Below are 26196 nucleotides of genomic sequence, written 5' to 3' on the forward strand. Positions count from 1 at the left end.
TCTGCGAGAGAAACAGGGTGCGAAGCTTCGAAATAAGGTCATTACCATTCAGAAGCGGAGTGGGAAGCGCGCCAGGCTTTCCCTTTGTCTCGCTGTTCGGGCGAAACCAGGCTCCCCTTTTGTTCTTCTGTCGTCCGGCGCGGTCTTTGACGGCGCCTCCTGCCTGCGCCCCTCCACCCGATTTCGGCTGCTGCTGCGTCCCCCCCCCCCCCCCCCCCACCGGCAGCATTCTGCCCCCGCCAAGGCCCCGCGTGTGGTTGTCGCGTGCCACGTTCTCGGAAGTATCGATCCATCTCTGTTTTCAATATCGCCGGCTTCTCCTTGCCGGGCCCCGCGCGGCCCCGTCGCCCTCGCCCGAGGAAGAAGACGACGCGGAGGTTAAGCTGTTCGCGCACAGAGGGCACCAGCGGGCTTACGTCGGCGTGGTGTGTACAATCGACCGCAGAACTGTAATGGGGAGGCCCAAGGCGGACTGGGCATTTGGGGGCCGCTCGCCCTGGCGTGCACTTTCGGTGACGAGACAGAATTGCGCGACGAGTCGTCCCACTTGCCCAGAGTAGGGGTGGTCGGCTGGCGACGTTCGCAGCTTGACTGCCTGCGTGCCGCTGCAACTGTGCCGCTGTGCCGCGCGAAGTGTGTTGCCTTCGAAATGTGGCCCACGAGTGAACGCTAAGTTCCGCTTCCCTAGCTGCTGACGCTGTGCGCCGCGCTTCATGTTGTTTCGCGCATTGAAACCCGTAAGGAGCGTGTTCATTTCCGTTACTTCTGCAAGTTTTGGCACCCGTTGTGTGGAATTTAGGTTCGTCCGGTGTGTATGTAGTGGACATTTCGAACTCCACCATACCTCTCTGCGATGCCCGTACGACCCTTTAGTGGTATACTGTGCCGGCGTGAATGTCGCAGAACATTTTCATTCTCGATAACGTCCTCGGATCGATCTTCCCCATTTGAAGAAAATGAAAGGAAAGCAGCATTAATACAGCTGTGGCCAACACTTCCTTGCTTCTTTGTTTTAAGATTGATGGGCCTGATTATTAACAGCAAGAAATTGGGCGCACCGGTCGGCAAATTATGGTTGGAAAGCGGAGGTCAGAAGCGAGAAGATAGCAGCAGTAAACTCGATCTCTGGTGCGAAGCCAAACTGGTCGCTTTCTTTCCCAGCAATTATCGTAGCGACGGCCCAGTGATTCGAGCATCCGCCTAGTACGCGGGAGGTGCGGGTTTTTGACGCCACCCTGAGTTGACAAAAATACCTTGTGTCATGGCGCTGTTTAACCACAGATGCCCTTGCGCCATAAAAAAAAAGAGAAAATCATCATCATCATAGTTATCAGAAAAGAGAGATGCCAGAAGAGAGATGAAACTAAAAGGGAAACACAGGAAGAAGCGTTGACGGTGCATTACGGGACGGTTCTTCGCTAGAAGTGTTGTTTTTTTTTTCTTACCAAAAAATGGAGTGGCAAAAGAGCGTGGCAACGGCCGCCTTTCAGGAAACCTGCCCGATTGCTGTGCCTCATGACTGCTCTCCAAGGTCGCATCCATCCACGATGCATTGTCGACGTTCTGAGCTTTGAATCCCCGACCGCGCCTTTTAAAGACGCGCCTACTCTGGGCTCGTCTTGCAAAACAGCGGCAAAAAAAAAAAAGCATATTAATACAGCCACGACGCTCGCGCATATGTGGCGATGCTAGGGATGCCCTGCAGTACTCGAAGGCCCGTTTCGCTGGCATCGCGTATTTCCTCGATTGTATGGAAATGCAGGCTTGTTCCTCGAGTGCACCGGATCGAATATCATTTCGCAGTTTGCCGGATAACGTCCGCGGTGCAGTTCGGTGGATATGCAGCCCTCTTCTGTCTACCAGCGTCTCCTCCTCTTTTTTTTCCCTCACTCTCTGCGTTCCTCGGCGAATTTGACGGTAGAAGCTGCGCACGTTTGCAGCCCCTTGGAACAGCAGAGCACTTGGAACAATCGACGCACACTGCGGTGTGTTTCGTCTCATCCCGAGGCCCGCAAGTCGACGTTTGCCCGTGGCAGCCGATGCGCGCTGCGCCGAGCGCATTGGAATAAATACGGGGAGAGAGGGTGGCTTCACGGTTAGCATCAGACAGCGCGTAGTCCTAAGTGCATGCAGCCTGAGTCAGCGATTGGCGTCCCATCCATATCGTTCTCCGTCGAACTCTCTCCGCCGCCGCCGAAACCCCTCCTTGGCGGATCCAGCGTCCCCTTGTCGTTCTTCGCCGCGGTTCCGGTTCGGAAAGCAATTCCCGTCGCCAGTTCCCCCTCTTTTCAGCTAGAAACGTTTTTTGCCAATCTACCTTTTTTTTTTTACTTTTTCCTTCGCAATCGATGGCTGCTACGGTTTTTCACGGAAACGTTGCGGCGCTCCTGAGCACTGCAGTGCCTGTCGCGTGATCTCCATTCGTGGCAGGTTGCGCGTTCGATCCCAGGCACGGCGGTGCGTGTCGAGAAGGTCGAAGTGCGAGACAGTGTCGAGCCTTCCCGTACGCGTCAAAGGGCAACCGAAAAGGGAAAGTTGATCCCAGAGGTATGGGTTCCAAACTAGATCCCATGTCGGTGCCCTGGTAACATTGCGCTTCACCACTGTAGATTCACTTTGATTGGCTGCTTTTGAATTTTTTTTATGGCCACCCTAAAGAGGTGAAATGAGTCTAGTACTGTTGCTATTGTTGCACAATTTCGCGGCTGGTTGACGGCCGTCAGTGCAGGAGAAACTGCTCTTGCGTGTTGCAGAACTGAGGAGTTGCAAGAGTGCAAGGCACGCGCTCGCAGCACTCCCCAGTGCTCTCTGATTGACCCCCGATCGATCAGTCATTTGCGGAACCCGAACAAAAAGAGAGGTACTACAAGAGAAAGGATTGGCGTCACCAGGGGCGCTCATTCAGCGGGCAGCCCTGCATATCCCCCTCTTCCACCGGCGTGCGTCGAACAAAGAAGAATCCGCCAGCGCCGCCAGATATTTTCTTGGCAGCTTTCTCCTGCGGCTCTCTCCGTTCGCGCGGTTCCTCTCGCGCCACCGAGTGCGCACAAAGCCGACTGCGGCGGAAAACGTGCTCTGAAAGGACGGCAAAAAAATAAGAGGCGCACTGCCGAAACGAAGCCGAAGCATTGCTCATATCCTCCCACAAAACAACGCGGTGCCTCTGTGTGCGTGTGTGTGCATGAGAGCGTGCGCGCGCCACGCAGAGAAAAAAAAGGGGGGACGGAGAAAGCAAATCCGAGATTTGGGAATTTCATTCCGCGAAATCAATAGCGGTATAAATCCGAAACGCGCTGGGATGACAGCTGCACGCGCAGTTGCCACTACCGGGCTCCCCCCCTCCCCGCGTGTGTGTGACGTCAGTACGGGAGATCCATTTATGGGCCGCCGCATACCACGGGGAGGGATGGAGAGTAGGGGAGCACCCTCCTCCCTCTCCGTCCATCCGAAGGGAGCGCATCGAAATGGGATGGCGTGCGCGGCGGCGCCCGGCTGCTGGTCGTGTCCCCCCCACCAACGCCCAGAGCGCGGTTTCCTTCGCGCATGCGGGCTGCGCCAATGACATGCGCTTGACTTGCAAATAAGCCGAGCCATTGGGCCTTCGCCTGCCGCCTTCATAACATCGTGCTCCGCTGCACGCACGCCAGGAGACGCGCAGTCTCTCCTCCCCCTCTCGCTTACATGATCGCGCTCGAGGCGTCTCCCGTGTCGCGGCGAGCCGTTCGGCCGAGCGGACGCACCGGGAGTAGTGTGGTCCACGCTCTCTCGCTCGTATCCCTGGCAAGTAGCGTGACAGCTCGCGTTGCGCCGCTCGGTTTTGTACGAAGCCAGTGTCTGCGCGCGCGTCGCGTAACCACGGGGCCCGCTGGCATCTTCTCGAATGATGCGCTGTCGTCCCGGGGTGAAAATAAAGTGGGCGCGTGCGGAACATTGTGGCAGGAGTGCTCGTACAGTGTCACTTTGCAGCTGCGCCGTGGATGCCCTTATGCCGCCGGAAGGCGCGTCGTGTCTCGGGCGAAGCTGCGCTCCGGATACACTGTTGCAGTCTGTGGCTCGGAGCGGGCCAACAGTGCGGCCGAGGGGAAGCTCCGGCTTCTCAGATCGATGCCGCGTCGCTCCTTACGCCCCGCGTGCAGTACGAGCCTTCGATGGGGTCGGAGCACACCGCCACCTCCTCCATTCGCGGAGGGGTCCTGTGCGAGGGGGCGTTCCCGCCGCACTTTATCGGAGGAATTCAGAGCGGGAATTACGCCAGCCCTGCGCTGGGAGAGGAGAGAGCCTCCGGATGGCGGTGCTCGTCCCGATGGGGGAGCGGGCCGCTCGTTTGCACTCCCGCGGAAAGTGTCGGCCGGAGCGGGCCAGTGTCGGACCTTTCTGTGCGCGTGTACTCGTACTCGAAACGCGTAGGCCTAACTTTTGCCCGTTTGCTTGAGAGCACTAAGGACGAGAGAGTGAAAATTCAGCCGCAGTTCGCCCCGAAGCCGCTTCTCTTCCGATGCGTGAAAGATGGCGCGCCGAGGTCCACCACTGGTGGCGGGGCGTCGGCATGCCGAGGTTCGTGGGGACGCGGCAGGTGCGGGGGGGGGGGGGGGGGGTGGCGCCGGAGGAGGTCATCCCGGCGACCAGCGGCGGGCGCTGGTGCCGGCAGCGATGTGCCCCTTCTCGGATCGATGGGGCAAAAAATCAATGGGGCACCAGCGGCGCGCTGACTCTGCGCCCTTTGCGGCGCCCCCACCACCGTGTATCGACATTCATATCGATTCCGTCAAGACGAGGGCCAATAAGCGGCCATCGATCGCTGCTTCCAACTCGCGCGGCCCCGCCGTCTCGACCTTGATGCGTCAAGACCTGTGTGTAGTCTCGACGGTGCCCGTCCCTTCTCATTGCGCGTGGCGCACCGCTCTTACGAAGCGTAAAAACCTTCCTACGCTCATCGGATCATGTGGCGCGATTTGTCGCGATTTCTCCATAGCGTCGATTTGCGCACATGATTATTTAGCATACTGTGCCAGTGTTGAACTCTCATTTTCCCCGCCGACCCCAGTAAAATGGATCACCACCGCTCGCCCAGTAAAGGCGCTCACCTTGCACCGATGCGTGGCCCAGGCGCAGTCGACGGCTCAGTGTGCCTTCCGACTCGCCAATCGCGGTCGTCTCTCTTGCGTACTCACTGTACGCAACAGAACACTGTACGTACCCACTCGTCGCGTACCCTCCGTAGCCGCTGAGAGGTGTCTGCGCGTCTTGAAGCTGCGCGGGTCATCACCGCTGGAAGGAGAGCCCTTCGGGGCGCCTGGCCACACGCCCCTTCTTTTTAGCCGACGATTGAAGCACCCACAGTGAAACGGAAGTTAAAAGCGCCGAGTACCGAAGCACTTTGGCGCTTCTGCGTCGAAGAAAAGGCGGCATCACCTGCCCCCGTATCTGTCTCACGGGTCAAAATCCTACTTCCGAGATTCGTTCCCACGGCTTCTCCTTTCTCCGTCTCTTGTGTGCTCGCCCTCCTCTCCCCGCCTTCTTCTTGGAGCGGCGGCTCTCCTCGCATTGCGCCTCTTTTCATTCCCTGGGCTCTGGCGCCGTCGAGCACCCCCCCCCCCCCCCCCCCCTCCCGTGTTGAGGCTTGGGAGTTTTCATCGCTACCCCCCTCCCCTGTCGAGCTCGCGTCACGTGGTTTCTGCTAGTGCAGCATGTGCTCTCATTTCCCATTCTCGTGACGCCGTCGTATTCTTTTTAGTTTTTTTTTCAGTGCTTTATTTAAGCGGCGTACACTTTTGGTTGCCGCGCGCACTGGTGCTAAGTTGCCGTTTTTCCACTCGCATTTACTTGAAACGTACGCAGACCGTATTGATCGGGACATCTGCTTTCCCTTCTTTGTGCCGTGCCTATTCGAAGTTTCTCCGTGGACGAGAGCTGCAGTTTTGTTGAGCCAGGACGCGCGAGCGTGTTTTGATTGTACAGTCTGCGTCACCCTTGTGTAGAACGCTTGAGTGGAGCAGTGCTCTGAAAATAAAGCGACACTTCGCCGCATCTGCTAGCTTTTCGGCACAACTATCGGCTGGAAGTAGTGCAATATAGACCTGCAAGCGATGCGGGCACGAGAACTTTGCATGCGGGCCGTGAGCCATTGTATCATTTTAGTTTTTGTCTGGCGCGCACTTCTTGAGCGCAGTGCACAAAAGTGACGCAAGCAGGCTGTGTTCGCCAAGCAGACAGGTAAATTATGGCGACGATGCCTGATTGGATGTTCCACGGCATAGCCCAGTACTAGCTCGATAACTCCAAAATATTAAAATACAGCACCATTGTTGTTGTCGTTTGAGTCAGAACCGTCTTGTTTTTTTTTGTTTTTTTTTTGAGAGCGTTAGCTCTAGTGGTCGCGTTTCGAGCCTCCGGTTTTGCTGATTCCGCGGATAGAATACAAGATGGCGGCATCCATAGCAACGACATTGTATTAGAGCGTTAAGCTCTACTTCTCCCGTTTCCTGTCTCATCGTTATGCGTTATGACGCAAATCGTAACGCAGTGGTTTCCATGGTAACCGAGGTGGTAACGTTATGGAATGAAATAATAACAGGCGATACCATGATTCCCGAGCACCGTAACTCTAAACTATGTCAATCCGGTGTGTAGTATATCCCTCTCTGGCAGGCGTCAAAGTCGGGCCAACCGTTTGCCGCAGAATGGTCCGGGTGATGTCGTATGGTTCAGCGTTTCGTGCGGTTCGACCTTCAATGATTGGAAAATTGCTGTGCCCTGATTCACCTCGCTTCAGTGGCACGATATATTAATAAATTCCGGCTGACATCATGAAACCACAGTTGCTGGATTCAGCACCTTGACCGGCATGTTCGTCGTTGCCTGGAAAGTGATTTTTTTTTTTTGATGCCCTGTTTTAATTTACTGGCCGCTCTTATTTTCGTTTTTCGGCTTCGCGGACTCGACGGAGATGGCGCTCTTGTCGCTTGTTTTCCTAAAGGGCGCTGCAAATCGCGGTGGCATATGGTCTGCGCTATCTGGGGCGCCAAAAATAACTGGAGTACCTTAGTAGGAGGTATTCACATGACGTCACGGACAGCATTTTGTTTCCAACGGCCAGCTTCAGCGGTGCAGGCTGGAGGAGGGGGAGGGGATAAGCCGATTAGACACGCGCCGTAGACTTTCGCCGCGCTGCATGGACGCCAAATTGACGACCACTGTGGCTTGAGCGCATACGTATTATGTCAGCGCTGTTCAGCGGCGTCGCCGTTTTTCGAGGCGCCTTACTTTCGTTGCAGCATACGTTGACAGCTTTACCGCGTCTGCAGGTCTGCACACCGTATGTGAATTCCAGTTTTTGTGTGCCGCCATCGTTTTATGTAGCGTGGAAGTTTTTTAACGGCTCTGCCCGCGGGCGGCTCATCTGGTAGGAGGTTTCACTGTCGAGCCGGTGGGTGTGGACAGATTGTTCGACGCTGGCGTCGTCGGGAATGGCCGACCTTGGCGATGTCCAAATAAGGAAAGCGGAACTGCGGTCGGGTGACTTTTCTGCTTGGTCGGTCGCTGCCTGCTGCGGACTACCGACTGCGAAAGCGACCTGAAGGAAGCGAATCGTTCGCGCGGCTGGCAACTCACTAGGCGCCTGCCCCAAGTGGCGATACTCGAGCACCGGTTCTGTGTCGCTCAGTTTGGTCTGACAGCGGCCTGTTATCCACCCCTCCCCGCTTTGAATATGCTTTCTCATTTCTCCGCTTTCCTTTAAATTGACGTTGTGGTGGCTGCACAGAGCCGCGATGCTTTTGTTTGTGTCCCTTCGACGAGGCTGCTGGCTGAACGCGCTGAAACATCACCGCTAAGCGCTGAAACATCACCGCTAAGCGCTGAAACATCACCGCTAAGCGCACTTTTTGTAACTTCTCTTTCTAAGCTGTGCATTCCTGTGGAGTCCCGCTCTCATTTTCTGCCGTTGTACGACTGTGCAAACACTTTGAATATATGCCAGCGTTTCCGCTTTGTTTTAAATGAGTGACAGCTGGAGTCGTGAGCTTGCAGGCACACCTTTTGAGCTGTTCTGAAAAAAAAAAAAAAAAAAAAAGATCTGTCAGCAGTGGGGTTCGAACCCACGCCCTCGTAAGAGGACCAGAGATTGCACACCTTTTGAGCTGTTCTGAAAAAAAAAAAAAAGAGATCTGTCAGCAGTGGGGTTCGAACCCACGCCCTCGTAAGAGGACCAGGATTGCACACCTTTTGAGCTGTTCTGAAAAAAAAAAAAATGATCTGTCAGGAGTGGGGTTCGAACCCACGCCCTCTTAAGAGGACCAGAGCTTAAATCTGGCGCCTTAGACCACTCGGCCACCCTGACAACGACACACATGTCCCACACACCTCCTCTTACCACACAAAAAATTCAGGGGTCACTTTGGCTCCCTAAAGTGCTCTATGTCCTGTCGTACCTGTGTCTATTTTGTCCCCGTTTTTTCGTGCTGCTACGTTTTCAAGATGGATCAATACCAACTGGCCCAAACTTCGGTGCTTTTGTAAAATGCTGCAAGGCGAAAGCGTTACCTGGCTCACTGTTTTGGCATTGACTGCGAAACTGTTTGTGCTGTACTAGTGCTTTATTTGACTACTCGTTACAACCACATATTTTGACTGCCGACTTTTACTGCTTCTTTAGCACGACTCTCTCTCTCTCTGCTTCGGTGAGTTCGGTTGTATCCATGGCTCTGTTCGCAGTAATGAGGCACGTAATGTGGTCACCTACGGACGCCTTACGCCCCCTGTCGGAGCAGACGACAACTATTTTAGTAGTTGTGTGCTCCAAAAGGGGGCGTCAGGCATCCGTGGGTGGTAAAGCCCCTAGAGATTTTTAAAGTAACGACAACCATTACAGAGCGCCGCCTCTCCCTCTCCTGCGCCCGTCGCCTCTTCCCATTGGTCAATGGTTTCGCGCCCAAAAGTCCTTTCAACCCACGTTTTCGCGGCCGCAGACGCCATATTGTCCGCTCCAGCCGCGCACCGTAGGTTCGGCGGGCGTCGTTGCGGACACTGCGCTTTTGCTTGCTGTGAAGAACAGCAGCTTTTGTTTTGCTCGGAACGTGTGGCAGTCACCTAACTTCAAGCCCTCTATCTGTGCGGCACGACGGGCTGCTGCGCCTTCGGGTGCAAGAACCGTCACGACGGTGGAAAGCGGTTCTTCGCGATCCCATCATCGAAAACCGACGCGGGCCGGAGGAAGGTTTGGTTGGCCGGGCGAATTGGCCGGGCGAATTTTGACGCAACGCCGTCGACCAGACTTTGCGACGTAAGTGACGTGCTTTCAATTGCTGCTGAGTTTTCCTTTTCTTTTTTCAAGCTACGCTGGGCAGTGGTTTGTTCGCGATCGAGCGTACGGCCGCAGTAAGCTCGACATAAGGGCGCTTGCGTTGAGCGCATCGTGATTGCACGCACGCAAACGTGTAAGTGACGCGAGGCATACGTCTAACTGTAGAGTGACGTTCCTTAATTTTGAGCGCATGTCGCAGTTAGACATACATGCGTACTATAAGCGCAGATCAAACTGCGCTCTGACATGGTGAAGCGCACGCGTTACATTCTGCAGTCGCGCGTGCAGATAAAGACAAAGAGAATTATCGCGCCGATATGCATCGTTAAGACACCGTAGGCACCGCTGGTGGAAACACCAGCTAGCGCGCGCTGGCTTGCGTTTACTCTCGAAATATGACATACATAGTGCCCATCGTAACTGGGTCGAGCGTTTCCTGTCACATACTGTTTAACATCACTTCCGCGTTCTCGCTTCCCCTTGGCGCCTAACTAGTTAGGAGGAGGCTACGAATGCGAGCAAATCTGTGATAACGTCTTTTATTAATGCCAAAACTTTTTTTTTTGTTAACGTTGCCCACATTGAGGCCTCCATTATCTCCATTTTTAAAAGTCTTGTAGCCGCTTTTTTTTAAAAATGAGATCCGTATAACAAAAGGCTTTGACTTTACCGATGTGCATTTAGTACTCGGGCTGTTTCCGAGCCTGAGCCGGGCATGTGTACTTCGCGGGCCGGGTTCTGGTCTATATCGAAATAATCGGGCCGGGCTGGGGCGGGTAACGAAAAAGGTTGACGGGCTCGGGACGCGTGAATAATTAAGGCCCGTGCAGTGCTCTAATAGCTACTATACGAATATGGAAGATTATCGGACAGATGCGTTAAAAGCGAGGTAGGTTTTGCTTTTCACTAAATGACTGATGCCGATGAAACATTTACGTAGAACTTTATTATCCCATTGCTGGCAGGCGAAGGATATTTGCGTGGTAGTTTTTCTCCTTACTAAGTAACTATTCCAAAGAAAATTTTTATGCGGGAGTCTATATCGTTACAGTTAATGCACGCGAGAGAACATTAGGGGAGGCATAGATAAGTACACACGTAGCGTGGCCTTCATACCGTATTTCGAGCACTCCCTCAAGCGTCTTACCTGGTCCGCGATACACTGCAGCAGACCAAAACCAAAAGCCACTAGAAGAGCGGATGAACTACGGGAATTTAGAAAGCCTTCACTTGCAGGTGTCTTTTCGAATGTCAAACCTGTGCGTCCGTTGTAGCACGTCCAGCGTTCCGCCGGGAACGGTCGTTCTGTTTGCATACTCCTCTTCACCTAAACAGATCACCGCAAATTCATTCTACGGCCTCGTGATTCACGGTCACGTTCAATGCACGCCCCACTCTCGATATCAAACTTGGCACGCCGTATAAGCCCGGCGCACCCGGACACGGTGCGTGTGCGGCTCTACCAAAACAATCCATCTATGCGTGCTCATTTTCGCCTTTAGACGATTCAGTGAAGCATGCGAATGTTTCTCCTAAGTCACCGATGTATTTATGCAGCGGAACGCATGGTTAATGCGGAGACAGAGAACTCTGCATGTACGGTAATCCAACGCAACCAATTGAAAAGGGGTGTCAGTTCCTTCGGAGCGGGCTAGAGGTCGCCACCGCAGTCACACGAAATCACAAAGAAAACAAAAGTCGTTCGCCCGGCGCGCGGGGGAGGAGGAGAGAAGAGGGAGGGCGTCTTATCGCTACTTTGTGGGTGACCTCATTACTTCGAATCCGCGCACTCTGACGTCATAACCATTTCAACCAACCGAAAAGCGTGACGCCTCTGCTGACAATCTTCTGTGGACAACGATGAGGCATTATAAACGCTTTCGCCTTAACATGGGGACGCGCCTTAAGAGTTGTATGCGGTAGCATTAGATTTCACATTTGTGGCAGCTTCTGTTCGTTCGCTATAACAAGTTTTTTTGCGCAAAAAAGACGACACATAGACAAGTCGACAATACGAGCGCTCGTACTGTGTGTCTTGTCTATGTGTCGTCTTTTTTGTGCAAAAAAACTTGTGGCGAACAAAAAATCTCACTTTTTTAAAGCCTTGCTAAAGCTTCTGTTGCAACTTCCGTGTGTGTTTGCGTCAGCGTCTTTGTAACCGCCGGTCCATCAGCCGCCATCATGGAGGAAGAAAAAAACTCCATGGCCGCCATATTCTGACTGCTAGCTGCCATGCTGTGTGCTCTGGCGGTGCCGACATTTCCATATATCACATTTTTTCAGTTTCTCTTTTATTTCTATTCTCCGTCGAGATTGCTATCTAGAAACTAGGTTGCTCACAACCCGGTGGCCAGGCTGGCACCTGCCACGGTGGGCGCGCTGTGATGACGTTGCAAAGTCACGTGACCTTTCGACCAATCAACGAATTTCGTGACACCAGACATCGGCGGGGTTTTGGCTACGAACTATTCTTCACCTATATTCTTGCCCCCCCCCCCCCCCTCCCGCCCTCCCAATCTTTTTAATTTTGCTGCGATTAAATATTAGTTGCTTGCACATACATGCCGGAAGCGATGAATTTAATCATTTGAATTTTTCTAGGCGTCGTGCTTCCTTCCGGTGGCTGTAACTCCTGACGTCGAGTTGTCCGGTGACGGTAGTGCGCGCGGCCTCCGTGTGCGGACGCTTTAACGGTCCGCGATGGCTTTTCAGAGCTCCAGCGCAAACCTTCACTCCTGGAGCAGTGTCCGCCACGGATTTTCCGAACGTCTGTGAATATATGAACCGCGACGAAATACTGTGATGGCTACCCACTGGGACTTCCGCCGTTTTTCCTACTTCGACGCAAAACGAAGGCAAAACGAAAAAACAGTAAACGGAAATGAAATGAAATGCAAGAGGACTCTAGAGGCGATAAAATTAGAGCCCGGACAACGAGAGATGTCAAGTTTCGGTAACCGTGGGATAAATTTCGGCCTGCTACGTCGTCTGCTGCTGGGGGCTAGCCCATAAACAACGGCACGTCGAGAAGGCGATCATCGTAGATCCCCCCCCCCCCCGTTCCCTCCGGCCGTCCTTTCGCGGCGGTCTGCGCGTAGCGGACCTGCCTCGCTCATTTTTAATGGGCGCTCCGGCGTGTGGCTGCTGGGGCGTCGGGGAAAGGCGGGATAAAGTGTGTGTGGGGGGGGGGGGGGGGGTGCAGACGACGCGGGGGCCCGTCGGCTGCTGCCCAAGAAGAGCGAAAGCGAGCGGCGGCGGCGGGGAAGAAAAAAGAACGCGGCCCGCTCTTCGCCTGAGGCGCCAGAGTCGGAAAACACCTCCGCGCGGTCTGCCAGGCTTGTCGCCTGACGTCAAAATGACGTCACTCGCCGGGAGTGCACCCCGCTGTCTGTGAGACCGGGAGGAAAGAAAAAGAGAATTGCGGCTCGCGAAAGGGCGAAAGAAATGAGCTGCAGCTTGGAAAGGAACTAGGAGCCTCTTTTTTCTCTCTCAGACAAGATGCCGCCCTTGGCTGCAGTGTGCGCCAGCAAGGGTTATAGGCAGGCGTTGCAACCGGGGCGCATGGATGGTTGCCGCGCATTGCCTGGCGCGTCGCCGCGTCCCTGGTCGCATTACCCCTTTCATTTACCAGTCAACGGTAGTGCGGTAGTGATTAGATGCAAAAAAAAAAAAAAACGACAGCATTCTGAAGCATTTGTGTTTTCGTGTGCTGTGCGAACAGCTCACACATAACCGTGGTTACACGGCGCACTCGTTTGCCGTTCGCTCTAGCGCAAACTAGGAACATGAAAACTACTGGCTCTAGTTTTTGTGGGTCCACATCTGCCAGGTGGGGCTCTTGCGCGGTAAAAGGCTGTCGGCTAGTGTTGCTGACATGACCGAAAGCCGAGTCCTTTGCTGGGAGCACAGCTGGTAGTCTCACACCACGTACTATGTGGAGAGGCCCTTTATGCGACATCACGGTGAAGCACGTATTGACACTCGGATTGCGTGGGTCATACAGTTAATACAACCAACTGGCGGCGTGGGCCGCTACAGCCTCCAAAGCTTCCGTCTAGATGGCGTCACCGATCCGCGGCTTTCGCTCCGCGCCGCTTGTCGCTATTCTGCTCTGGGCTGCTTCAGAGGATGGTTTGGTGCTGATGCGCGAGGGGGTATCGCTTTATGTGTATCATTTGACAGTTATTGCATTGCGCGCTTCCCTACCGTGGCACGCTTACGCGGTGATCTTGCTGCATCTGCGTAGTGGCAGCTGTGCGCCCCTCGGGACCATATGTGCATGGGCTAATAGAAATATCCCCCCCCCCCCTCCCCAATTAGGAAGCAAAAGTCTTGTGTTTGCGAAGGGTGTAGTGTGCCCTAAGCGCTGTATGAATTGCAAAGGCACGCGCTGAGGTTTCGTGAGCGCGAAACAGCTATGCTTCTGCGAGCCCCACGCGGTGTACTGTGCGTGAGCTTGCAGGTGGAACTCCCGTGCAGATACGGGTAACAGTCTCTTTTTCGCGACTTAATCTTGATATACCAGAGCCTACCTTTGATATACCAGAGCCAACGAGCTGCATCGCTTGCTGGATGTCAACCATTACGTCATGAGGACAGATGCGAATGGTAAACGGCAAAAGAATGATTGGGAAAGATAATAGTGACACAGTGAGGCTCCTGATTGGCTTCTTTCTTGCTTTTTCGGTGGAGTTTTATTTTGGCGTTCGTTCTACGCCTCTCCTTGCGGTTTGCCGCCTTCCGCCGCGAGCGTGTATGCATGCAGTACACGTAAGGGTAGGTACGCAGACATCTTGGATATAGGTATGTGCGCGTGTATAAATAACGCAACGGGCGTTCCGGAAGAGACTTGTCTGTAGGTTTCTTGGCAGGCTTCCGCACATGCTTCTTGGCGCACTGCCAGTCGTTGCCCGATGCTCCTCTCGTTTGGTTAGTGTTGGTTGGCTTGTAGCCGCCTTCTGACGGAGCTTCGGTTCGTGTTCTTGAAAACAGTTCCTTGACTTCTGCTCGGCCGTTTCAGTTGCGCGCACAATCGCTGCCCCCACAGCACAGATATCGGGTGGTGCCTTGACGGGCTAGGGAAAACAAAAATGCGCGTGGTTTGAACAGTTCTGCTGTTCCGAAAGGGACGGCCGTCAGCTGCCGACGCTTACTATATAGGCGGCGGCGGCGGCCGGGCTCTCACCCCGACGCGCAGCTCTGGACAGGCTGTGGACTCGAAGATCTGGTTCCCCGAATTTCTGATCGATATTCCTTCCTCTCGCAGTATACGCCGGTGGAGGGGAACGCGAGAGGAGGGATAACTTGACCTTCTCTCCACTCGCCTCCTGACCTTCCGGCTCAGGCGTCCCCTCCCGCCGGTATCTTCTTCCTCCTGCCTCGCGGCCAACGTTTCTAGATAAAGACAGTTGGAAAACTCTCTCCGGGTATGCGGCCCCTTTCTGTCGCCGATTTCATCTCAAAGAGATTCGAGCGCCATCTCTTGGGTGGTGGGAGTACCGCGTTGTTTTCCATGGCCTCCGTGACCAGCTAAAGCATCGGTACTTTAACACGGCGCTTGATCTCAGAGGCCACGATTTCTCTTCACCGCCGCGGCGCCAATCGACTGCGCTTGGTCACTGTTTGCTGCGCGAATGAGTAACGTTAGTTCGCGCCTCGCATCGTCTGCGCCGGGGGCGGCTGCTTCTAGCCGCGCTCATCTACGAATTGCGAAGTCCGCGTGCGCTCCACGTCTGGGGTACGTGAGGGCAGGATGCTCGAGGTTGAGCTTTTGGGCGGTAAATATCGGAAAAAACCGGAAGCCCTTCTTTCCGCGGTTTAGAGAAACATGACGTACCGCTTGCCTCTTCGTAGTTTATGTTGATAATATTCCTCGGGCGGGTAATATTCCTTAAATACGTTGTGTTTTTTTAACGGACGCGAGCCATCTCCTTCCGACGCTCCTCAAGCTGGCAGTAGCAGACGACGCGCTCATCCTAAAGCGACCGCAGCGCCACCGCCTAGACGGCGATCGCATGGGGCCGTTCTGCTCTTTGGCTCGCCGGCGAAGTTTCCCAACTGTCTTTATCTAGAAACGTTGCTCGCGGCGGCGCGCGAACACTTTCGGGAACCTCATTTCCGCTTCCGTTTCTTACGCCACATGTCCGCCATCTTGCCTTTTTTTTTTTTTGACGCTCTCGAAGAGAAAAGAGGCGTCGATTCGCCAGTGCCGCCCCAGGGCGGCTAGTTCGCCTCCCGCCTTCCACATCCCTCTCTCAATTCTGATGCGTCAGTGTTTCCGTTCGCCGTCGTATTGATTTTCTTTAACGCAACGGTCGTTTTTCTGGTGCCAGCTGTGTCGTTGCGGCGCGCTGAAGGCAGAGCACGCAGTACTTGAGTCAACGCGATGTACAGCCGTTGTCAAAAGTACACAGCCTAAGGGGAGCGTCGTAGAGGGGTTCTCTTAACACCCCAGCCAAGCTCCAGAGAGGTCAGGGCGACAGTTGCCCTTGTCTTCGAGAGGCTTGGAATGCTGATGGTGCAGAGCCGCTCTGCGTGGGCCAGTCGCTCGAACCGACAAAGTGCCACCTTGTCTGCACCACTTGTGCTCACTACCTGAGCATGCGACGGGTGAAGAAAGCTCGTTCGTTCTGAGTGGGTAACTAATTGCACCCTTCAGATGGGCCAAGTGGAATTGGAAATGTTTGAACCGGGCGAAGCGCGTTGTTTGCGACCGGGCCACTGTGATGCAGATTCGGCTGGAAATGCCCCGTGGCTTGTCTTATACCAGTGGCGGGAAGTGGGCCTGGCTACCACGCCGTGTTAATTGCGCCTACTTATCGCGTCCTTGCGAAGCGAACTGAAAGTATTGAAAGTAGTCGCTAAGCGCCAAAAGCAAACTGCGCCAAACTTTGCTTTGAAATCTTTGCTACCAAGTGACAGACTTGAGTTGTTTAACCTCTAGTAAGTGGGCTGTACAGTCACTCAAGGAGTAATTACTCGTTGACAACCACCCAAGATACTGCTGCTCTTCCCGGACCAGGACGAATTTTTCTTCAGCAGCGAAGTTTCTTTCCCTTGTCGCCGTGTGGCTGAGCTTAGGTCTATGCTCCGTGACAGAAATATGCTCCGCATGGGGCTTTCTCCTAAACGCAGTGGACTAGCCTGTACAACCAGCGTTAAGAGCCCACATGCATGGATATAGGAAAAAACAAGCAAACAAACAAACCAGTTGACTGCGAGAAGTCGCGCAAGGAAGGAATCGGTTTTCGACGTAGATTTTGATCTGACCCTGCTAACAACATTGTGGGTCCGCCCCTTATTAGATGACGGTAGGCCGGCTGCGCTTTGTGCGTGCGTGAGAGAGAGAGAGAAACAACCGATATCCCGACTGTAAACGTTAGCAAAAACAAAACACCTGAACGCTGGACAAAACACGGCGAGGGAGAACGAGAGATAGATGGGCAGAAGGAAGATGGGGAAGCGGACAGTATATGCGTTTTCGTTTTCCCCGGCTGGATCACGCTGTGTTCATGCATTTGTTTAGGCGGCGAGCCCCACTGAATGGAAGGAGGCCCCTACCCAGCGTATGCCCTTAACTGGGTTTAAAGCGGATCGCGTTGCCAGTCACTCTTGTTCTCTCCCACCACGCTGAACGCGGCCAAATGTAAACTACAGGTGCCTCGAGCCATATGTTTCCTTGCAGGAACCTGTGGGACAAACTTCGAGTTGAGGAAACAAGCATAAGCCCTCGCAGTTGCTGCGAGGTGTGATGTTTGCGCTCTGCATAAACATCGATTGAAAAGTGGAAACGGTAGTTGTCGACAGTGGTGAAAATTATTCGTCCGAATAGTCTTTTATGCACTTGCAGTGACATAGGGGCATTTGACAGCGCACAGAAGACGCAAGAAAAATGCGACGTTGTGAACGAGGCGAAGAGCAACGAGCAAGACTGACGCTTACAGTTTTTTTTTTGTTAAATTCCTCTCCCTGGCGTATTTTTGAATTTGCGCTCATTCTACAGTTTGCGAACAAAACGTTTTAGCGGCTCGCTTCGAGCATTGCTTCCCGAGTCGTTCCTGAGCATAAGCGTGCTGCGCACGCACGCAACTGTTCCAGTTAGTAAACAAAAGACATGCAGCCCTGTTGGGCCGGAGAGAGTGAACACTACGTGCCGCGGGTGAGAGAGCCCAGCTCCGGCAGCGGCGGGGCGGTGGCGCCATCTCGAAACGATTTTGTAAGGCGTCACGGGGGCTGCTTGCTGTGCTCGCGCGCCCGAGGGGCCGTTTTTTTCTTCCCCGTTAGCGAGATTTCCTCGTACCGCTCATTCCATATCCGATCGATCGGAGGGTATCGCAGTAGTATGCAAGGATGTCCTTCCCGAAGCTCTCGAGTACCACGACAGTGAAGTATGCGGCTTGTTTTTCTCCCTCCAGTGTCCGCCGAGGGCGAAGCTTGTCGCGCTGAGTCACTCCATGCGAAGTTACTAATGTTGTCTTTCCTTTTCTCTGCAGGAGCGCTATGAGAAGATGATGCATCAGATGCACGAAAGGCGTCGGGGCACACCAGATGAAAATAAAAATTTGCAACAGGTGAGCTCTTAGTCCAATACTTGCACGTGTTTGTCGTGAGCACGTAGTTTGCACGCGTCCCATTCAGAAATGTGCATGCACTAGCATGGATGCATTTACTAAACGACTACACGAGAAGCGCATGGGGTCGCCTTGGTGCTTGGACGCAACGTGCGCGACATAGTGCTGTGTGGTAACAAGCGGCGGTGATCTACACCGTTGCGGGGAGGCGCGAAGCCACGCCGAGAGCGCTTCCCATAATAGGTGTCGTCGGGGGGGTGGCAGTGCTCGGGCCACATTGAGCACGCGTTTCTTGTCGGTGAGACGAGCTATTCTGGAGAATTCAAACGTATCAGTGCTAGAGCGCGCGCAGAGTCCGTGCACATTTCTGGGAGAAAGCAATAAGAAAAAGCGCGTCGTGGAGGCGCAGCGGCTCTCTTTCCCTATCGGCGTGGTTGCTAGGGTAACGGGCGCTTTTCCGATTGTTCCCGCCTTCATCCGCTAGTGCTCCCTCCTCCTTCCGAGCCTGCGTTACAACGGCCATTTTCAATATTTTCGATCCGTGCGGCCGATGGCGTCTTCCTCGTGTCGCCTGCTGCTGCGTCGATCGGCGGCAAGCCCTGTCGTTGCGCGCCCGTGCGGACCGGCTTCCGCAATGTCGTCGCGCCGCTGCAGATTGTTGCGAGGTGGCACGTGAGTGAAGCGCGGCTGCGGGGCGTCCTCGCCCCTCGCGAGGCCTCCCGCGAATTCCGGTCGGCTGCCGCCGCCGCGCATGGAAGAACGTCGGCCATCAGTGCTACCGCACCGCCGGTAGGCCCAGGGCTGAGGGTGGCGCGCCTTTCGAGGGCCGTGGTCGTATGCGCCGCGAATCCGCGTTGCCCTTGCCGGGTGGGCCTCGGAGCGCGCGTCGCTGCAGCGCTCTCCAGCAACGTGCTGCCGCCGCCCGCAGGTAGCGAGCGCCATTTGCGGAAGCGGGGTTGCCGGAAAAGACGGAATGGCGTCGTCCCCCGGCGGCAGAAATAATCTCAACGGGAGGACGCTGAACGGCTCCACGACGCCGTACCTCCCGCAGGGAGTGCCGGAACACCTCGGGCACCCAGGGGTGAGTCTCTGTGCGGCCAGGGCCTTTGGACGGCGCTCGGCCGAGCGTCGCCGCCGCGTGGGGCGCCAACATATGGGAGGGGCTGTTTGAGGTCAACCGCGTCCTTCGAGTGGGACCCTCGCCCTCCTTGCGCTTTTTAACAACTCTCCTCCCTTCTTCATGGGTTGTTTCTGCTGCACGTACTGTGTCAGTAGTGGCAAGTGGAGCCGTAGCCTAAAATGTCTTCATCGAAGACTGTTTACGTTACGGCTTTACAGCGTGCATTGTAGGTATGCACCACTATTTTTTTTTCTCTTCGCATATGCTTGTGTGTGGTCGTGTTTATTGTTTGAAAATTTCAGCCAATAGTTTTAGTTGTTGGTTAACCACTGCTACCTATTGCCTGTGCGCAATGCTTTCTGTGTATCGGCGGGCATGAAGCTAACCATGCTTAATTAACAGCTTTTTTCCGATCTCTAATCCATTGCCTATTTAGTTTTTTGTGGGAAAAATGTTTATTATCATCTGTTAGTTGCAGCAGTCTTGCCGATGCCGCTGGGCTGTGTATGACATCACTAGTTTTTTGTATTTAATGGCATGTATTAAGAGTCAGTCTGGAGTGACAGCTGATCTGAACAGGAACTTTAAATTGCCGTAACGTTCCACTGTTTAAGCGGCGCCCAGTTTTTGCTTGCTTGTTTAGTTCTTTGTATTAGACAATAGTGTACATGGGTCAGCCTCTGTTATTGTCCTACGGCCGCTAAATAATGTATAATTGAGTTTCTTTTTGGAACTGTTTCATTGCTCTGACATGTGAGGTGTTTTTGGGTCACGTGAGGCACGAAAAAAAAAAAGCCTGCAATATAGCCACCGATATGCAGTCTTAATTCAATGCAATGGTTAACTCAGCCTGCTTCAAGAGCTGGAATAACAGCAAACGACGTACCAGCGGTTGTATTGCATTTTTTTGTTCGAGCCTTACGCGACCGATACATTCCCAAAGCGTCACAGCAATCGTTCGGTTGATGAAACGGAAACATCATCAAGAAGGAATTCAATTATAGATTGTTTAGCAGTCGGAGTGGAATACCACGAGGTGAGCCATGTATTCTAACGTCTAACGCTTCATTTGAAAGAAGAAAAAATGCAGCTAAAATGAGTTGTCTGTAGTCCTTTAACACTGGCACGATTTCATGAGCTATTACGGGTGAAGTTAGCGTCGCACTTCGGTGGGTTTTCCTTCCGGCTCAGGTCGTAGTAAAGTCCATGCGTAGTACTCGAAAGTAGGGAATTCGGAGATGTCGGTGATGCCTTGCTGAGCTGACCCAGCGAGGCATACATGCTTGTCCCCCGGTTCCCTTGCTTTTTTTCCGGCAACCGAGAATGAGCATTTGCGGTATGGTGAATCGTAGCGGAGAGAGACAGACGAAAAAAACAAACAAAACATACCGGAATAATTGCGAAATAATGAAATTTTAAAGGCGCACAAATGAAAAGGCAGGCAGCTTTTCGGATGCAGTTACTGTTCGTGCACGGACGTATGCTTTGACAGCAACATTCGCTGCTGTGCAGCAGTATAAACGATTGTTTGTAAACTTAGTTATCGTTAGTTTAATCGAGGCTAATATTTTCTTTTACGTACTCCGAACGCGTCGAAAGGACAAGGGTTCATGCACAACCCCATACCTTCAACGCATGTCGTAGCAGAGGCTAAGTACTTCGCGTTTTTGGGTGTTTACGGTTGAATGCCTCCGTCCGCTGATTTTTTGGGACTGACCTCTTGTCACCAGTGTGGCGTCATTGCCGTTTAAGCGAATTTCGCGCTGATTTCAGAGCCACCTGCAACGAAAATCTGGCGCGACCGGCATTTCTGCAGTTGCCGATTACGTTTCGTTTGCTCGCGAGCTGTGGGCATGCGCGCTGTTAGCGGTCAATTGCTTTCGCACGTTTATAGTTTTCCCCAGCCCAATCGTAGTTGCGGTGTCCGTACACGAGAAAAGAAAAAAAAAAGTGCGCGGTTTTGGTTACGAATAATAAGGATGAATTGAGAAAGAGCTTGAGCATTGAACCAAAACTTAAGTAATTTCTCTAAATATTCTGCTGTGTTGGATATGCCTTTTTTGTTGTTGTACAGAACATGCGAAATTCAAACTTGTTGCATGGGTGCCCATTTTTGATTTGTCCTTGTTGTGTACTTAGGGCTCTTTGTTCTCGACCTTCCTCCCCTCATTTTGCACCAAGCAAGTTCCCCCCCCCCCCAAGTCAGGTTAGACCTAATTTCACCATTTCAAGCTGCCTTCTAAAAAATGTGGCCTCGAAATAGTGACTGCATACTTCATTGACTTTTATGGCTCTAAATGTGTGGCCTCTTTTGAGTTTTAAGAGCGCCTATTAGAAGCAGGACTTCGAAAATACAGATGCCTGTTGTTTTATTATCATGATTACATTACTTCTTGCCCTTTGCTAGCCATTGCTGCACAAGCACTGTGCAAATGCCATCCCTCACGACAGCTGTGACATTGAAAGGTTGTTCCCAGTTAAGGTGCAACAGCCCCGTAGGTCTAACATGTATGCTGAAAGACTGTAGGTGGTATATATTTACCAAAATCGGAAGAAGTGGAAGTTTTAGGATGATAGAGGGGAAAAAAAAACAGCACCTGCATTGATAAACGTGACTTATTATCTGATCGTTGACTTGTTTCTGGGCAGTGGAGCATGTGTTCTTCCGAAGATAAATGCTAAAAAAGATAAATTCTTTTTATTTGGACCCTCCCTCGCAAAAATAGTGCCTCATGTCAACCTCCCGAACTTGAAAAATATTAAAACTGGAAAAAAAGTTGGCATTGAACTGCGCCTGATTCTGTTCCCCAGTGTGCGATATTTTTTACCAAAAAGGGCAACTGCAAAGTGTTGCTGATGCCTTGACGTGCTTCTTCTCCCTTCTGCCCCCGAGTAAGCTAGTGCATCCAGTACGTTGTCTCTCATGAAAAGGCATTCACACCGTTCCTTATAAAGAGTTATGATACAAGCTTTTATTTCAAACATTATTTACAGTAGTGCTATAACACATCATATTTGAGTAATGCCCAACAACCATTCTGAGAGTTCTGCTGTGACTTACGAACTAGCCGGCACATTGATGGGCGAGAACTACTGCTGCAGTCTTTTGACGCATTCTAAAGTGTGAGTGCTGGTCATGTGCAGTTTGAATATTGAAATCAATTTTGGGTAGATAGGAATTGATTGCTTCGGTTCCTGTAGAGGGAGGGAGAAAAGCATTTTGGGCACTTAGTCTGGCACTCTCATACCTCGTTTTGCACTTAGTGTGTAGCATTGTCGAAGGTGCACAAGTACTGTACATACAAAATCATATTACTCTGTTTTGTATCACTCATATTTCTCAAAGCCTTGGCCAGGGTTGTGACGAAAACATGGAGTTGTATGAAACGACATTGCTTGCCATTAGAAATCATGGTCAAAACAGTCATGCATTCAGCATGCTGTGTATGACACCAAGTGTAGTATTCAATGTTTTAGCCTGGTGTCTTCACCGCTGTTGCTGCAAGGCATCTACTACATATGCACGTGGGTTCGATACCGGCCGTGGCGATCAAATTTCGATGGTGGTGAAATTCTAGAGGCCTGTGTGCTGTGCAATGTCAGTGCAAGTTAAAGGTGCACTGAAGAGGATTCTGAACTTGTCTTTTTGCCGCGGGAACTCGATCTACACGTTCCAAGCATTCTTAGAAACTGCAACTTATTGCCCTGTATGGCCGATTTCCCTAATTAAATCGAATTAACGTCCGGCTCCCGCCCTTTTTTTTGAATTCTGCCTCATATGATGGGCGGAGTCGACCAACGCGTGAAGTTCCTTTCAGCCAGCTCCGTGGAGGCTTTGCTTTCGCTTTATTTTGTTTTTTAGGTTTCCATGAATAAATAATTTCATTCGCAGATAATATAGACGCAAAATAAGCCCGCAGAAATAAAAATACGCGCGGACTATTTGCTACTACGGACTACTACGTATTACTCCGCCGATGGCAGAGCGGCAAGCCGCCACGGGACTGGGTGAAAGGCACTCCACGCGTTGGTCGACTCCGCCCACCGTACGAGGCAGAATTAAAAAAAAAAGTGCGGGAGCCGGGCGTTAATTCGATTTAATTAGGGAAATTGGCCACACAGGGCAATAAGTCGCAGTTTCTAAGAATGCTAAGAACGTGTAGATCGAGTTCCCGCGGCAAGAAGACAAGTTCAGATTCCTCTTCAGTGCACCTTTAAAGAACCCCAGGTGGCTTGGAATTTCCGGAGCCCTTCACTACAGCGTCCCTCATAGCCTTAAGTCACTTTGGGGCGCTAAACCCCCATAAACCATAAACGTATGCGCTTACCATACCATGATAAATGTCTGCAGCCAACTCCTCCAGGTTATGGGTTTGATCCCAGCCATGGGTGCTGCATTTTAATGAATGTAAAATACAAACAAAAACCTGTGTTTTGAGATTTCACTGCATGTTAAATGGATTGGTCAAAATTAATATGGTTTTCTCCACTGCAGTGCACCTAATAACTTGCATTGCTGTTACTTCGGCATGTAAAAATCAGCCATTCAGTTATTTTTTTAATTTTAACTAGACAACATTGTCTAATGTGCACTCGAGAAGATGCTTATTTGTTTTCGCTAGAGTTTTGTGAGCTAAATGTCTATTTCTGGCTTCATTCTTTCGTATCGCAGAGGGAGACAGACTGATGTTTAGGCCTGTTTTGACTGCAAAAAATACCTTTCTTGAGTGTGAGGTTATGCTAGTGTTGGTTATATCCGTCCATTGACAGTGACGTAAACATTTTGTAATGTTTCGTGCCATATGCTATGCAAAATGGTGCTATACTCTTCAACTTCAATTATGCCAGAATGTTGGGATAATATGCTTTGAAGACTAATGTTCTGGTTCGTTTTAATTTGTAGCAGTTAGTGCAGAAAAAAAAATGAGGCTTGAAGGAAAGGCATTCTGATTAGGAAACAATTTAGCATGCACCTAATTTAGGATCTCTAAACGAGCATGGCTAGCCGCGCAACAAAAAGAAATGACGAAACCATAAGGATTGTTATTTGACGAGTTGTACAGAACAGCCATCTTCAGTTACCTTCAGGAGACCATAACCTTGCAATTGTGGGTGGGCAATTTCATATAAGATCATGCAATGGATGGCTGGTTGGCATCTATTCTTTTTCTCTTGAATATCACAAACGTAGTGCACAAAAAGGTTTTTTTTTACCAACTTTGTTAGTTTTGGTTTAAAAGCCGATAATAAGTTGCAACCTCCAATTTTTAATGCTTTGCTACCCAAGCTTGTCTAGTAACATATGGTCAACACTGTTCCACTTAGAGTTATTGATCAATCAGCTCTCACCGTACCATATGCTAGCCGTCCTGGTTAGCTCAGTTTGTAGAGTGACTGCTGCAGTGAAGCAGTGGTCCCGGTTTGTAGCTGTATGGCTGCACTTGGGTGGATGCCGATGAGTAATTGGCTCCTTAATTGCAATGTAAAATTCACCTTCATATCTTTCAAGGGCAAAGAAACATTATTGCGCAAACTAGATCAACGCATAGAACGGCGATTGGAAACAAACCTCATTTTCGGTGTGTTCTATCCATATGTTGTACACTATATGAATACAAAAGGTGTATAGTTTGCTAGTTTGCTAGATACAGCATCTCTCAAGAAACCATTTTTTATGCACATTGCTGTTTTCATCAAATTTGGTTCTGCATGGCTTCAGGTATCTTGCCAGGACACGTGTGCAAATTTTTTGAGGACATATCTAATCATTGTAGAGTGTGTCCAGCTATTCATGTCGATTTCAGACATTTATTTCTTTAAGTTTGCAAACTTTGTACACGGGGAGTGCCTTTGCTAACTTTTGAGGTCTTCCTCTTGGAAAAGATCATTTTAACGTTAACTAGTGCACACTGCATTATTTGTAGACTTATCTGCTAAACAACATATAATTCACTGATATGCATTTTACAGATAAAGAAATATTAATGCTCAAAATTCAAGAAGCACAGAACACTTGAAGAGTTTGCATGATGAGTAAAGGGACCTAGAACTGAATTTTAAGGGTCAAATTTTATTTAGTGCAGTGGAAAGCTTGGTGTCCAACATACTTGATTCGGCAACGGTTTTGTTACAAGTGCTGTAGAATACGTTTCGAGATTTTTTTTCAATCAGTGAATGCAGCTGCAGCCATTTTATTTATCGCGTTGCTGGAAATGATAACAATCAGCGAGTGCAGTAGCGATTGCATGCTGGCAAAAGTGATGAACTGAAAACACCAACTGCCAGGGAGTAATTGGACACTGTTAGTATAGTATAGCATTCGTTAGGGTTCCCACTCCAAAAACTGCGGTGGTGCACTGACATACGCCACATAGACAGTTTTAGCAGATTGTGGTCATAGCATCAGCCATGAAATGGAGGGCACGGTGGCACCATCTGGTAACAAAAGCTCAAAAGCACCTCAGTCGGCAATTTGAAGGGAGGGGTGTTTTTCATTGAAGTTTGCACTGGGGAGAGCGCAAAGTGTAATAAAATGACTGACATTTCTGAAAGAAAAAATTTGTTGCACTTACAACATATAGGTAGAAATTTTACTGAGATGTGGTCATGGAGTGAGACCAGTAATGACAAGTTTTCACCTCAGTTAAAATTGTGGGTGATGAAAGGTTGCATACATGCAGTACGCTAAGCTTGGCGAGGAAGTGGAGTCTCCCGGTCAACAGAGGTGTGTGTGTGTGTTTGTCAGGATTCGGAGCAGTACAGTCAAGCCCACTTATAACGCATGCGATGGTCGTGCGGATATTGTTCGTTGTGTCTGAGGTTCATAGTGAGCCGACTTCACTTTATATAGCCAAAAATACATGTCAGACAAAAGAAGCTATTATTTGTCTCTAAAAAAGTCCGTTGTGTGCGCCTGCTCAATCGAACTCAATCGAGCCTTGACGCCATAGGAAGCATAAGAGGGTTCTTACGCAGCTTCCACCCTTTCCGTTTGATGACGTTCTACGTCACACCTGCGGTATCTCGGGATGTTCTACGTCCGCAGCTTATGAACGTGGGTGGCGCTGATGAACACTCTCAAGGTTAGGTTACTTGTAAACATAAATACCCCCGAAAGCAGAAGGTTTGACAGCCGTCGCCGTAGCTCAGAGGTAGAGCACCGGACGCGTAATTCGGAGGTCGTGGGTTCGGATCCCACCGGCGGC

The 26196-nt window shown here is 51.4% G+C and overlaps 1 protein-coding gene and 1 non-coding gene across 6 annotated transcripts in view; one reads left to right on the top strand and one right to left on the bottom strand.

The window, feature by feature from the left end:
* Tet (Ten-Eleven Translocation (TET) family protein) overlaps positions 1-26196 on the top strand; it is a 185756-nt gene that overhangs the window by 107331 nt on the left and 52229 nt on the right. For 3 of the 5 annotated variants that reach the window (XM_089582649.1, XM_089582651.1, XM_089582650.1), the window contains 2 exons: positions 17794-17871; positions 18800-18952. In XM_089582649.1, the coding sequence (XP_089438775.1) occupies positions 17794-17871; positions 18800-18952 (231 nt within the window). Of the gene's footprint in view, positions 1-17506; positions 17689-17793; positions 17872-17949; positions 18661-18799; positions 18953-26196 lie in introns of those variants that run through there. The other 2 variants (XM_089582652.1, XM_089582653.1) reach the window with 2 other exon arrangements.
* TRNAL-UAA (transfer RNA leucine (anticodon UAA)) lies at positions 8255-8338 on the bottom strand. The gene has a single exon. It is a non-coding gene; the product is annotated as a tRNA-Leu (tRNA).

Source organism: Amblyomma mixtum, chromosome 3 (genome assembly GCF_055824585.1).
Source record: "Amblyomma mixtum isolate Tamu chromosome 3, ASM5582458v1, whole genome shotgun sequence".
Lineage (NCBI taxonomy): Eukaryota > Metazoa > Arthropoda > Arachnida > Ixodida > Ixodidae > Amblyomma > Amblyomma mixtum.